At 44.6% G+C, this 14646-nt stretch overlaps 1 protein-coding gene across 2 annotated transcripts in view; it reads right to left on the reverse strand.

Moving 5' to 3' along the window:
• Positions 1 to 14646, reverse strand: part of slc25a22a (solute carrier family 25 member 22a) — a 113423-nt gene that overhangs the window by 14657 nt on the left and 84120 nt on the right. For both annotated transcript variants that reach the window (XM_055649682.1, XM_055649684.1), the window contains exons 6-8: positions 5517 to 5635; positions 4436 to 4622; positions 1035 to 1189 (exon numbers count right to left, since the gene is read on the reverse strand). In XM_055649682.1, coding sequence (XP_055505657.1) covers positions 1035 to 1189; positions 4436 to 4622; positions 5517 to 5635 — 461 coding nt within the window. The remainder of the gene's footprint in view (positions 1 to 1034; positions 1190 to 4435; positions 4623 to 5516; positions 5636 to 14646) is intronic.

Here is a 14646-nt window from a genome sequence, read left to right on the forward strand (position 1 = left end):
TTAACTAACTCCAATAGAACCTTAGGTGCTTCAAACTCATTGCATAACCTGCTTCTCTGGCCTAATGCTGATCACCAGGTTGTGATCAAATCCATGAGTTTCACTCAGCGATTAGATTTTGGCCTTTATGTACTAGACTTCAGAAGCACCAGAGGAGACCACATTAAAATGGGCAAAACTCTTATAGGTCTTATGAGGCTGTAATCACTGCCAAAGGTGACTCAACAAAATACTGAGTAAAGGGTCTGAATACTTATGTAAATATGATATTTCAGTTATTTCATTTTTAATTACTTTTCAAAATATTCTAAACACCTGTTTTCGCTTTTTTATTCTGGGGTATTGTGTGTAGATTGATGATAAAATAAATGAATTTAATCCATTTCAAAATAAGGCTGTAACGTAACAAAATGTGGAAAAAGTGAAGGGGTCTGAATACTTTCTGGATGCGCTGTATGTTTGAGCTTTCAAGATTTGATACATCAAGATTTCAAGTGGAAAGAGTGTCAAAGTCTAGAAGATGGGATACAATGGGTGGCAGGGTGGCGCAGTGCTAGAGTTGCTCCCTCACAGTGCCAGGGATCCGGGTTCAATCCTGCTCCGGTTTCCTCCCACACTCTAAAGCTGTGCAGTTTTGGAGGTTAATTGGCCCCAGTAAAAGGTTGTAAATTGTCCCTAGTCTGTAGGATAGTGCTAGTGTACGAGGATCCCTGGTCGGCACGGACTCAGTGGACCGTGTGGCCTGTTTCCACGTTCTATCTCTAAACTAAACTGTTCTGTTTGGTGAAGCGAACTCTCATTGGCAATGCTCTATTGCTGTTTATATATTGCACTGGGAGATAGGGACAGATGGCCAGGCCAATTGCAAATGAATGGGCAACAGAACTAATGGGATTTCTCCTCTGGGATTCAACATCGACCAAATGACCTCCATGTGTGATGCTGTGAGGAGCTATAAAATGGTGACAAGGCAGGCAGAGTTGATAAATTTCCCTACAATATTTCACTGGCATTAGATGAAAACAGTGCCTTACCATCACAGGGATTCACTGCCACAGCTGCCGCGCTGCCTGCTATACAGCCACTGATGAAGGAGACATAAATTGGAGCTTTCCCTTCTGCACTCCTCGGCCCCATCTTGTTTAGGTTAGCAAACATTGGGAAGTAGATGATGGAGAAAGGAACATCCCTTCAAACAAAAAACATTTTGTTATCCAGAGAATACCATATAATGTAGCACTTTCTCCCATTGATATCTATCTATCATCTATCTATCTAACTATCTATCTATCTATCTTCTTCTATACTATTACTAAAACTCTCATCTTGTCCTCTTCCGGTTTGCGTTGTTTTTAAACTTGCGCAAAAACGGTATCCTATATTGCTCGGATTTTCTGCCACCTTACTCACCGTTCTCCTCTGCTCTAAGTGCACAAAGCTTTGTTCCGATCGGTGGAATATTACAAAAGTTATGAAGGTTTAAAAAATGGTGAGATCAGCAGATTGGTCTTCTCGCCTGTCAGTCACCATGAAGGTAACGCCCCTTCCGGCACCCGCCAAGTCAATTACCTGCTCTTTCAGGAGCAGAGTGTGGGCTGTGTTCATGGGCGGGGGCTGGCGGTGTTCACGGGCGGGGGCTGGCTGTGTTCGCGGGTGGGGGCTGTGAGCGCAACAGGCACTGGGGATGGGAGTCGATGAGTGAGTCTGGAGCCGGGTCCTGGAGCTGATGAGTGCAGTCAGAGCCGGGGCCGGGAACCAGTGTGCCCACACACCACCCCCTCCCACACATCCCCCCCTCCCACACATCCCCCCCCCCCCACCCACCCCCCCCTCCCCCACCCCTACTACTCTTGACCCAAAACGCTACCTATTCATTTTCTCCAGAGATGCTGCCTGACCCGCTGAGTTACTCCAGCTTTTTGTGTCTATCTTCGGTGTAAACAAGCATCTGCAGTTCCTTCCTACATATTTAAGGCAGCATGTTGTCCTGAGTTTAAATTTCCATCAGAGCAAAATTATTAACCCAACTATAAAGATGGGAGGTGTGTTGCATAGTTAATGATAATAAGGGCTAGAATAATATATAGGGGTAATTATTCAAACATGATTGTCTAGGGTTGTAAATATGCCTCCAGGAAATAAATCTAAATTAACATATGAGAATCCTGAACACTCTCAACGAACGGCTACAATAGGCTTTTACAGAGTTAGGCAGGTCACATTACATCACATTACTAAGTCTGAATAAGGGTCTCGACCCGAAACGTCACCCATTCCTTATCTCCAGAGATGCTGCCTGTCCCGCTGAGTTACTCCAGCTTTTTGTTTAACCTTTTTGTTTTGTCTTCGGTTTAAACCAGCATCTGCAGTTCCTTCCATCACATTACTTTTCTTTCCAATATATTTTCCATAACATTAGGAGCACATGCTGATTAATGTCATAAATCACTTCACAGTTTGGAATCAGTTTTTATTTTAGAATTAGATGGGAGGTAATGTAAAAATGTTCCTAAAATATGCCCTCCTCTTACACACTCGACATTGATTAATTTAAACTAGAAAATGTATTCAGGTCCAAACAAAGTACACAACTTTCGGAGTACACAGTCGGCAGTGAAAAAGAGGCTATAAAGGCACCCAAGTATACAGGCATGGCATTGTTGGTCAAGACTAACAACCAAACCTTCGGCCTCCAAGGCGCAGATAGATTTTTGCGCCTTATTTTTGGATACAAAAGCGTCTTCATTGCCGGGAAATATGGTACTTAAAAACATATAGCTCAAAGAAATTTACTTACGACATTATTTGTACACAAACTCCATTCTTCTCTCTATGTTTCTTAAGATACTATTAAGATAATGACAATTCATGTTTGAAAACCCGCCAAGAAACTTGCACAGTAGGCTGTTGCGCATGCGCAGTCCGCAGTCCACAGTGCAAAGGCAGAATTTCAGCTGTCTATGAATTTCAGAGCCTATTTGGAGGTTGTAGTGTTTAATAGCCTGATGGTTGTAGGGAAGGGGCTGTTTCTGAACCTGAACATTACACTTTTCAGGCTCCTTTTATTATTTTATTTTTTTATTTAGATTTTTTATTGCCAATAGCGAAACACGATAATAGTATAAAAGCTGGTGTGCATGACAGCTCTTCACAACTCCACTGAAAGGGTTTATTCATGCTGCAGACATTTAATTGGCCATGTACTATTTGAACTGTAGACGGTCTTTAGTGTGACAGCTTTTATGGCTATGCTTTGGCGACAGCCTTAAGCTGTTTCTGTTTGGTGGGCTATTTTCAGGCTATGTTGTTCCATTGGAGTTTTGAAATGGTTTTGTGTTGATTGACTGACCCTCACTGGTACTCAGTCTCTTAAATGTTAAAATTGGCACATTTGTATTTGAAATTCATTTTGGCCTCTTTCCTCTCTTACTTAGGAACTACTTCCAGACCTTCTCCTCCTCTCTGACCTCTTGCACATCCTTCAGTCCACCACTAGCCCCATGTCTTCGGCAATCTAGGCCCCAGGCTCTGGAATCCACCACTTAAGGGCCTGTCCCACTTGGCAATTTTTTCGGCGACTGTTGGCATCATTGACTGACGTATTATGTCACCGTGGCGTGATACGGCGTGACAACGCATGACGCGGCATGATGGCGTATGACGTGCGGTGTTTTTTCAAGTGTTGCAACCAATTTTTTGTCGCCGCTGGATTTTGAAATGTTCAAATCTTTTGGCACACTGATATGACGCCGGGAAAATGGCCAAGTGGGACAGGCCCTTTAAGCTCCTCCATCTCCTTTCCCACTTTCCCACTTTAAGACCCTCCTTAAAATCCTGTTGGCACCAGCTTCCGATCGTTCCTTTCCGTTCGTTCCCCCTTTTTTTGTTAAGTAACCACGTGCTTAAACAACATAGAAAAAGTACAGCACAGAGACAAGATCTTTGGCCCACAATGTCCATGCCAAACATGGTGCCAAGTTGAACTAATCCCCTCTGCACTTGATCCATTCCCCTCCATTCCCTGCATATCCATCTAAAGGCCTCAAACACTACGGTTGTATCTGCCTCCACCACAAACCCTGGAAGTGCAATTAAATTGCTTTTCAACGCAGAGATAAATGAATGAATGAAACTTTATCATCACATGCGACATGTCATAGTGAAATTCTGTGTTTTGCATACCATACACAACGTAAGCAAAGAGTCCCCATGTATAGGGAGCTGACAAATCACAAAGTATTCATTGGAGTCCCAATGGTCCCTCTTGGTTCTTGGCGCCCCCCCCACTATACCGGGTCCTTCGTTGTTTTCTTGGTGGCCCCCCCACGCCGGGTTCCTCTTCGTTCGCTCGGCGGTACGTCACTGAATAGCCTTTACCTTTCAACTTGGCTTCTGATCAAATTAGAAATCACACAATGTACAACTTTTCATGTACCTTAGCAAAGTTGCCCCTAAGCCTTTGTAGAGGCCAGTAATTCCTTTGCTTCTCAGCAGCTCTTTGGTGATCTGTGTGGCGGTCTGCTGGGACTTGAGAGCGGAGGTAGCTTGGCTTGTGGTGGAAATAGGGCTCCCTGAGGGGGAACTCGAAACTGCTTGGGCAGCCATCAACTTCTGTTGGGCGGCTGCATATAATCACAGAGGAAGTAGGTCAGTCGCAGCAAGACAATTAAGCCAGATATATCATAGATCCGTCTGCACAAAGGAATGATTCATTGAAGGTGTTGACTCACCCTGGTGCACAATTAACACTTATCTCATCAAAACGGCTGCTCTCTCTCTCTCTCTGTGAAGATAGACACAAAATATTGGAGTAACTCAGCAGGACAGGCAGCATCTCTGGAGAGAAGGAATGGGTGACATTTTGGGTTGAGACCCTTCTTCAGAGTCTGAAGCCTCACACTTTCCTTCTCTCCAGAGATGCGGCGTCACTGTTAACTGAGTGATGTCTCACTGAGTTACTCCAGCTTTCTATGTCTGTCTTCGGTGTAAAACAGCATCTGCAGTTCTTTCCTATGCTTTCTGTGTGCATGGGGAAACAAGGTTGGCACAGTGGCCCACAGAGTCCACACGGCCATCGATCACCTGTTCACACCATTTCCACGTTATCCCACTTTCTCATCCACCACTCCAAACCTGCAAGTTTTTAGGACATGGGAGGGAACCAGAGCACCCGGAGGGAATCCACTTGGCCACAGGGAAAACATGCAAACTCCACGTAAACAGCACCCGAGGTCATGATCGAACCTGGGTCTCTGGCACTCTGAGACAGCTGCTCTATGCCGCCTCATAGTACCTCTCTGCATGTACCTATGTCTATCCTGCAACCCAAGTTCCTCACCCATCATTTGTTCCACATTCTTCTGCCACTGACTATTCTTCAACCCGGGATATGAACTCTGTTTCTCTTTCCATCTTTCCATGAGCGCTGCCTGACCTTCCGAGTGTTTACAAATGGAACACTGGCGTCCGGGTCTGTTCTTGGTTCCTGGACATATTCCTTTCTCAGTTCCACCTACCAAGACGACCTGCATCCTGCAACTGGATCTTCAGCATTTCCATGGGGGTGGTCACAATGACCTGACAGGTCCCAGCACCGCAGCCTGCCAGCATCTCCTTCAGCAAAGTCAGCTTCTTCCTGTGAAAGGAAGCAAAAAGGGTAACAGTTAATTTCATAATCAACGTTGAACATGGTGTCAGTTACATCTCACCAATAGAGGCCATCACAATCTTGTCCCCTTTGTATACATCTAAAGAGTTATTGAAAGAAATGGAATCAAGTCATTGATTGTCATGTGTAAGACAGAACTGCAGATGCAATTTAAACTGAAGATAGACACAAAAAGTCTGAGTAACTCAGTGGGACAGGCAGCATCTCTGGAGAGAAGGAATGGGTGACGTTTCGGTCGAGACCCTTCTTCAGACTGATTAGGCATAAGGGAAACGAGAGATATAGACGGTGATGTGGAGAGATAAAGAACAATGAATGAAAGATATGCAAAAAAGTAATGATGATAAAGCAACAGGTGGACAGAAATGCTGGAGAAACTCAGCGGGTGAGGCAGCATCCATGGAGCGAAGAAAATAGGCAACATTTCGGGTCGAGACCCTCCTTCAGACTGAAGGATCGACCCGAAACGCCTATTTTCTTTGCTCCATTGATGCTGCTTCACCCGCTAAGTTGCTCCAGCATTTTTGTCTACCTTCGATTTTTCAGCATCTGCAGTTCCTTCTTAAACATGATAAAGCAACAGGTCATTGTTAGCTATTTGTAGGGTGGAAATGAGAAGCAAGTGCAAAATTGGGCGGGGGGGGGGGGGGGGGGGGGGGGGGGGGGGGAATAGAGAGACAATGAATGCCGGGGCTACCGGAAGTGAGATAAATCAATATTCATACCACTGGTCTGTAAGCTGCCCAAGCAAAATATGAGCAGCTGTTCCTCCAATTTACATTTAGCCTCACTGTGACAATGCAGGAGACCGAGAACAGAAGGGTCTGTATATAGGAATGGGAAGGAGTATTAAAGTGTCCAGTAACCGGGAGATCAGGTTGGTTCACGCAGGCTGAGCCAAGGTGTTCCGCGAAACGATCGCCCAGTCTGCGTTTGGTCTCACCGATGTATAAGAGTCCACATCTTGAACAATGAATACAGTAAATGAGGTTGGAGGAGGTGCAAGTGAAACTGCCAACCTGAAAGGACTGTCGGGGTCCATTGAGAGTCAAGGAAGAAGGCATAGGGACAGGTGTTGCATCTTCTGCAGTCGCAGGGGAAGTTACCTGGGGAGAGGATGGTTTGGATGGGAAGGGGTGAGTTAACCAGGGAGATACGGAGGGAACGGTCTCTGCGGAAGGCAGAAAGGGGTGGAGATGGGAAAATGTGGCCAGTGGTGGGAACCCTTTGGAGGTGGTGGAAATTTCGGACTAACATTAGCCTGTTTCCTTTAACATCATTACTTCTTTGCATATCTTTCATTCATTGAACTTTATCTCTCCACATCTGGTCAGGGATAAGGGAATCTCTTGCTTCCCTTATCCCTAATCAGTCTGAAGAACGGTCTCGACCCGAAACGTCACCCATTCCTTCTCTCCAGAGATGCTGCCTGTCCCGCTGAGTTACTCCAGCATTTTGTGTTTATCATTGATTGTCATTCTATTTTTGTATTCAAGAGCGGGGAAATATCAATTTCTCAGTTGTTCGATGTTTGCTTCAAATACATGCTCAATAAGGTTAATGTAACACTTGTGTAGATAGGTACCACAGATGGGTACCGCAAGGGGGGGAGGGTCAGGGGGACGTCCATATTTTGAGTGGTGGGGACCATGCTTTGTAATCCGGAGTTTGAACTTTGGTGGAAAAACAAATCTATTAAAAAGCTCCACTTTCCGTGAGACAGTGGGGGTAGGACTGATGATCGAGGGAGGGCGCCGATTGGACAAGAGTGATGTCAGTCAGCAGGCAATGGGGGAGGCGGGACATGATGATTCAGCGCAATGATTGGAGGAGGGACGTGTCGGACAGAGGCGGAACTAGGGGGGTAGGACTGAGGATAGAGCGCTGTGATTGGAGGAGGGAGACGCCCTGGTGGATCAAAGATCATAAAGCGGAGTTTGAATCAGCCCGTTCGCGGGGCCTTTCATCGCCCGGGGCGGTTTAAACTCAGCCGCGGGATCTTCCATCGCCCCGCGGTCAAATTGCTGTGTCGAGGCTCCCGATGTTGAAACCCCCACCGGGCGATGGAAGATCCCGCGGCCGGTTTTAAGCCGTGCCGGGTGATGAAAGGCCCCGCGAATGGGCTGATTGAAGCCCCACAATTCGGGGCGGACAAAGCTGCTGTTGCTGGAGTTCGGATTCGGTCACCAACCATGGTCAGCTCCCGATGTTACCGTCCACAGGGCCCAAGGCCGAAGCCTTGCATGTGCGGCCACCAATAAATTGTGTTCCCCCGATGTTTTGATAGCGATTTCCGCCCCTGGCTACAGCTGCAGATTTGCTGTGGCAATCACGCGCTGGAGCCCATCATCATCTCCGAGTCTCACCCCTCCATTAAATGTTTACTTGTCCACTTTTATTCATGCATGTTGCAGGAGCACAGAGCTGTGGAATCACCTCACTCCACTACAGGTTGTTGTTGTTATGGAGAATGCTTATTGCAGATGCACCAGACTGCCTGCTCATCTCTAGATAAAGGTGTCTTGCTCCTGGGATGTCCTTATGCATTCCTGAATAAAATAGGGTTGGTCTCAATGGATTTACAACAATGGCTCAGTGGGAACAAATCATTTCATCAACTACTTTTAATACCTCAAATAAAATTGTTGTAAAAAGAGGGTAGTACCACACTACACCCATATATTTTATTGATGCACTGATCCACTCGAACAGTGCACAGGAATCATTTAAGTTTTCTTACAAGCAAGGTGACCCTTTATTACCACCCAATGTTATTACCTGCTGAGACCCACATGGAGTGGATGTTGCTTCCACTATCATTATGTTTGAGGAGCTTTGGGTGAGTTCACAGTATCAAACTGATGCATGAGTGTCTCAGATCTTCTAGGGATTGTGTGCGTTCAATAACCCTTTTGCAAAAGGGAGCCAAGATAAAGAAAACCACACCATTTAATTTTAATTCCCATCGCTGAACGACAGTGGGGCTGTGGGATTTTATTACAAACCATCTATTCTTCAGCACAAATGCTTAACAAAATGATGCTGTGAATAATGAGATCATCAAATCCACCGTGTGGGGAACTAAGAAACATGAAGGACTTAAGCAGCCTGATATTCTCCTCTTACTCACTAATTTTGTGTAAAAGCTTTTCACTGTACCTCGATACATGTGACAATAAAATAACATATACTGTTAGATACATTTCCAGAAGAGGGTTTACAGATCGTTGCGGTTCTAAGTGAAAAGTGTGTGCTTAACAAGCAGCAGGGGGGCATTCGTCGAATGTTAATGTTTGCCAAGGTCCATAATTTGTTTGTGGCTGTTTATATCATTGGAAAATAATCATTGATGTAGCATCCAATCTCTTGCAAGAAAACATTGTTCCAACAACACAAAGTGGGATTTCTATAGGTCCTATTGTACGTGAGGTCAAGCTATTCTGTGAAGTGGGCACTAACAGTTGAGAGTATGCCTACATTTACAAACACAAATACACACAATCTGGAATTAGTTAATGGATAATGAGAAAAAACAAGCAGATACTGACTAATGTTCTGTATGAGTGCTGATGATTTGCCAAGTGCACGCCAGCTAAATTAGCCAACCTACTCAAGAATACTGGTTGAACCTCCTAGTTAGTCTCCAAACAGTAAACCTCAGCAAAATAACACCACTGACATTTATTGTTATGATTCTGTCATATAGTCATTTGCTAGACAACTCCTATTTCAAAGAAAATTACCAACTTGTCAGTTCAAATGAATAGCCATTTTACTGAATTCACAAGGATTATTATCTGGTCATCACATCTTTCCAAGAACGGCAAGGGTGTAGATCGTGACTTTTATTTATAGTATAGCGTATGTGATTTCACATCTTTCTTCATGTAATGCTCTTTGACGTCAGTTGCTAAAGCTCTTCACATGTAACTAATTTATCTCAATATACTTTGTTCCATTTTTAACACACGCCACGATTGACACAGGCACAGATCAATAATACAATTATAGAATCTTAAATTCTTTTAACACCCCAAAATCAAATTATTAAATGATTTACATAAACACAAAATAATATGGTAACTGGATTGTCTGATTACCATCAGACTGAATGACTTTGCCAACTCTGAAAATATTTGATTAAAAATGCAAATCAGGTTCTGTGCCTCAAGCACACCATCTATTCCTGATAGATTCAATATGTTTGAATGTTGAATGATATTCAAGCCAAAATATTATCCCGAAACCTTTAGGCGGAGATTTAGTTTAGTCTAGTTTAGTTTAGAGATACAGCGCGGAAACAGGCCCTTCAGCCCACCGGGTCCGCGCCGACCAGCAATCCCCGCACATTAACACCATCCTACACCCAACTAGGGGCAATTTTTACATTTACCAAGCCAATTAACCTACAAATCAGTACGCCTTTGGAGTGTGGGAGGAAACCGAAGATCTCGGAGAAAACCCACGCAGGTCACGGGGAGAACATACAAACTCCGTAGATAGCACCCGTAGTCGGGATCGAACCCGGGTCTCCGGCGCTGCATTCGCTGTAAGGCAGCAAGTCTACTGCTGCGCAACCGTGACCGAGATGCAACAAAAAGAAAGCAATCCTTCAGATAAACTGTAAGACGGGACTATGAGGATGGTTTTCTGAATAAGGCATTATCCCAGTGTTTTTCCTGAATCACAGATACAAGGTCTCCCAGCGAGCAGTGTGAAGGTCCCGTGGCAAGCTGCGGCCATGACCCAACAGCAGAGCTGGCTCGCCCACCACGGAACCGGGAACCCACCTGGAGAGCAAAGTCGTCATGCGCGGTCCCTGCTCATCCCTGAAGACTGTGAAATGGCGAGCAGGAATGGAGGGAAATGGTGGCAGAAGCCCTGTTAGAAGAACCAGGGTGTCAAACCTTCCACGTCCCCAAGGTCAACTGCTGGAAGTGCTCCCGGGGAACAAGGGCTGAAGAGGACCGTGCAAGGAGAAAAATGATGGTTCGTGGGATGCCTGGAATGGAGGTGGCGGCTGCAACGGGCTTTTGGGGCCAGCTGGAGCTGGGTCAATAAAATGGCCTCAAAATGGCAACTCTTGCATATGGTCTCAGTGGGCTATTCTGTACTTTCTATACTAACCGGGGATTGTGCTTATGTATGGTGATCGCCTTGATAATCCTGTCTGCATAAAAGTATTTCACTGCACCTTGATACGTGTGATAATAAAGAAACGATTGAACCATTGAATTTTGACGGAAGAGGACGGTGCCTCAAATGTCTCAATTAATTTAATATAGAGAAAGATGAGAAAACTGTTAGGATATTTAACTTCTGTTTACAATGGTGAATGTGTGTGGGACTGGCTCTGCAGTTTTGTAGCTTTCTTTTTCAATCTATCTCAACGGAGAATAGGCGCAAACAGCTGGAGAAACTCAGCGAGTGAGGCAGCATCTCTGGAGAAAATGACTATGTGAACTTTCAAGTCAAGACCCTTCTTCAGACTGGGAGTCAGGGGAGAGAGGGTATCCAGTGGTATGAAAAGGTACAAAGAACTAACGAATGAAAGGTATGAATAGAACAAATCAAAGCCAGCAACAATGATCAAGGAAAGGTGGAGCCCACAATGGTCCATTGTTGGTGATAACGAGTGGATAAAAACAGTAAAATTAAGTAGGATGACCGTGAAATTAGAAGGACGACTAGGTTGGGAGGGACGGAGAAAGAGGGAATGTAAGGGTTACTTGAAATTAGAGAAATCAATATTCATACCGCTGGTTTGTAAGCTAACTGGGAGAACATCTACTGATGGGGAAACAAGCCTTTAAATAATGGTGATATAACACCAGATCACTGATCCTTTTGAAAATGATCCAAGTGCCTTTAAAGCACAATTTAAAAAAAAATTCAATGTTTAAAATTTCAACAGAAGTGATTTTCCAGATTCTCAGTCACAAGGTGCTGCAATCTGGAGGAAAAGAGCCTTGTCCCGAAACGTTAACCATTCCTTTGTCTGCAAAGATGTTGTTTAACCTGCTGAGTTCTTTCAGCAGATTGTCTTTGCTTCAGATTTTCACCTTCATGGAAATGCATTTCCTCCAACTTTATGATTAAGTGGCTTGACTTGGCATTTAACAGTTTGTTTTTCACTGCTTGTTTTGCACTTCAGAGAAAGTAAATCCTTTATCTTTACTCTATTAAATGTTTAATGCATACTCAATGGTGATCTGACCCAACCTCTGTACACTTTCTCCTCATTCAGCTTCCAGTCTCTTTTGTGCAAAGGTAAAGGGCCTGTCCCACTTGCATGCGATTGCATGCATTTGGCGCGACCAAACGGAAGCGGAGTTCACGCGAAGTTTGCGCTAAGTACGGGCTAAGTACGCGCTATGATCACGCGTGACGTCATTTGCGACATGCTTACCAATCAGCTGGGCAGGAGGCGGGCCGACTGAATTTGGGCTTCGCACGGCGTCGGGCGGTGATGTCATCACGTAACGACACGCCGGGCGGTGACGTCATCGCGCAACGCCACGCACCAGGCGTACGCTGTCAAGACGCTGCGTACGCCATCAAGACGCTGCGTACAACATCACGACCGCAATGCGCCTGCGTGCCGATATGCCATTGGCGCGCGAAGATTTTGGTCACTGTAAGAATTTCGGAGCCCCGCGCGATGTCGGGACCAGCCCCGCACAACTCCGCGCTTCTAAGTGGGACCGGCCCCGCGCGGCCATACGGTGGCCGTACGCCTCAAGCGACCACGAAGTCCTGTAATTTTCGAGCCAAAGTCGCGTAAGTGGGACAGGCCCTTAAGTCTAATTATTTTTTGCACCCTACTGCTTCAGCACCTTTTTGGGAGAAGAATTGCCAAAATCCCAAATACTGAGGAGAAAAGATGCTAAAACATTCAGTGGGCAGATAATTTTTATTCCCCTCTCCATCATTAATTTTCAGTGATGAGGGAAATGCTGATAAGGCCAGTATTTCTTTTCCATCGCTAAATGCCCTTGAGAACCAGCTGCCGAAATGCAGACTAGATTCACAGAGGTCATGACACGGAATGAGGCTATTCAACCCATTTTGTGTGTGCTGGTTAAAGAAGAAGAATCTACCCAACAACCTCCTAGCACCCAGGTCAACAATCTATGGCCCATGGCCGTTCGAGTATACATCAAGTACTGTTTAAATACAATGAAGGTTCCTGCGTCTACCAACCCAAGTTTCAGATCCCCACAACACTCTGGATGATCTTTTTTCTTCATCCTCCCCTTTCAGATCCTTCCATCATTTGCATTAAAGCAATGCCTCTGTTGCTTTTAACTTTTCTGCTAATGGCAATGAAATCAATGGGAAGAATCCATCTAAGCGTCTCTTTATACCTAGTCCTTTTGGTAAAGACAACACCACAGAATACGAGCAACTACAGGTAAGGAGTCCCAATTTCTTTGGCTATGCAGAGAAAAGTGAAACTAAATTTGATGTTTGACAGGCGCCAGCGGGTAGAAGCATGAATGTGTGCAGGCAGTGCAAATTATTTGCAGTTTTGTAAACATGCATTAGAAGTGGAACGCTTTGGCCTTGAAAGTTATACCGCATAAATATTAAATGCGCAAGTACCTAATGCATTTCATGAAATCGCACTTGAGACACCAGCCTGTGGTTAATATGTGCACAGCATGAGGAAAGCTTTCTTTCTTCAGACGCTGCAGTGACATTTCAATGCATTGATGGCTTGTTGCTACGCAGCCTTAACTTGCCCATTATGTATCTCCTATCTTTAACAAATTAATATACTAAGGGCAAAATGAATGCAGGAAATATGAACTATTTCATCTATACGTTTCCAAATCGATCATACATCTTCTAAAAAGATGTAGGTAATTAAAAATTAACAAATTAACCAGGCGCATTCTGCCACTATCTCGTTTTTGATATCACGCAGAGCAAAATCATTATCCAGTTTTTTTTTCTGTCGTAGAGATGGCAAATATGACCTTTACAATGTACTGAATATGTGAAGTCGACCAAAATTCATAGGTAGTTGTTCATTCTGTTTCACAAGTTGACATCAGCAGTATTTGGGCATAATAAACAACAGTACCAAGGGCCATGGATTATATTGTTTGACATTAAGAAAGGTACAACTAATAGGAGAGTTTCAATTTTGTAGAAAAGTAATTAGTTCCTTTCTCTTACAACAGAACATACTTTGTGGTCATTATATTCAAAAGCTCCTGTACATGAATCATCCTTAGAAAATGAAACATGTTTTCTGAAAAAAGAGTTGAATTTTAAGAGGGAGCAAATGAAGTCAAGCAGGTGAGAGGCGGACGGGGAAGAGAAAGAGTTAGTACCTAAACAGAGTGCGATAGAGAGTGCGATAAACCATGGTAGAGAGTGGCAGATACAGCATGCGAGAAAGTGAGAGAAAGCGTGCAAGAGAATGTACAAGAAAAAAAGAGTGTGAGAGAGAGAGATCTTGAGAGAGAGAGGGAGTGGAGAGAGAGAGAGGGTGCGAGAGAGAGAGAGAGAGCGTGACAGAGAGGGAGTACGAGAGAGAGGGAATACGAGATAGAGTGCGAGAGAGAGAGAGAGGGAGTGCGAGAAAGAGAGGGAGTGCAAGAAAGAGAGAGAGGGAGGGAGAGGGAGTGTGTGAAAGAGCAGGAGAGAAAGAGCGTGCGAGAGAGAAAGAGAGTGCGCAAGAGTGCGTGAGAAAGACAGAGAGCACAAGAAAAAGAGACGGAGCTTGTGAAAGAGAGACAGTGCGTGCGGAGATGACCAGTTTGTCGTGCTATTATGGATCTCTAATCCCTGGACATTTGCTTCTCATATATCGGAAATAGCCATGATCCGTACACAGTGATTACGTATGGAAACATCTGTTGGCATCTCTGCAGTGGAGCTGCAGATGACTTTGACTGTCTACAAGGTTAAAACGAGAATAGGCACCAAAGACTGAGCTGGCAAAAGAATGGGGGTTATTTTATAAG

This window comes from Leucoraja erinacea, chromosome 18 (assembly GCF_028641065.1).
Source record: "Leucoraja erinacea ecotype New England chromosome 18, Leri_hhj_1, whole genome shotgun sequence".
In the NCBI taxonomy this organism is placed as follows: Eukaryota; Metazoa; Chordata; class Chondrichthyes; order Rajiformes; family Rajidae; genus Leucoraja; species Leucoraja erinaceus.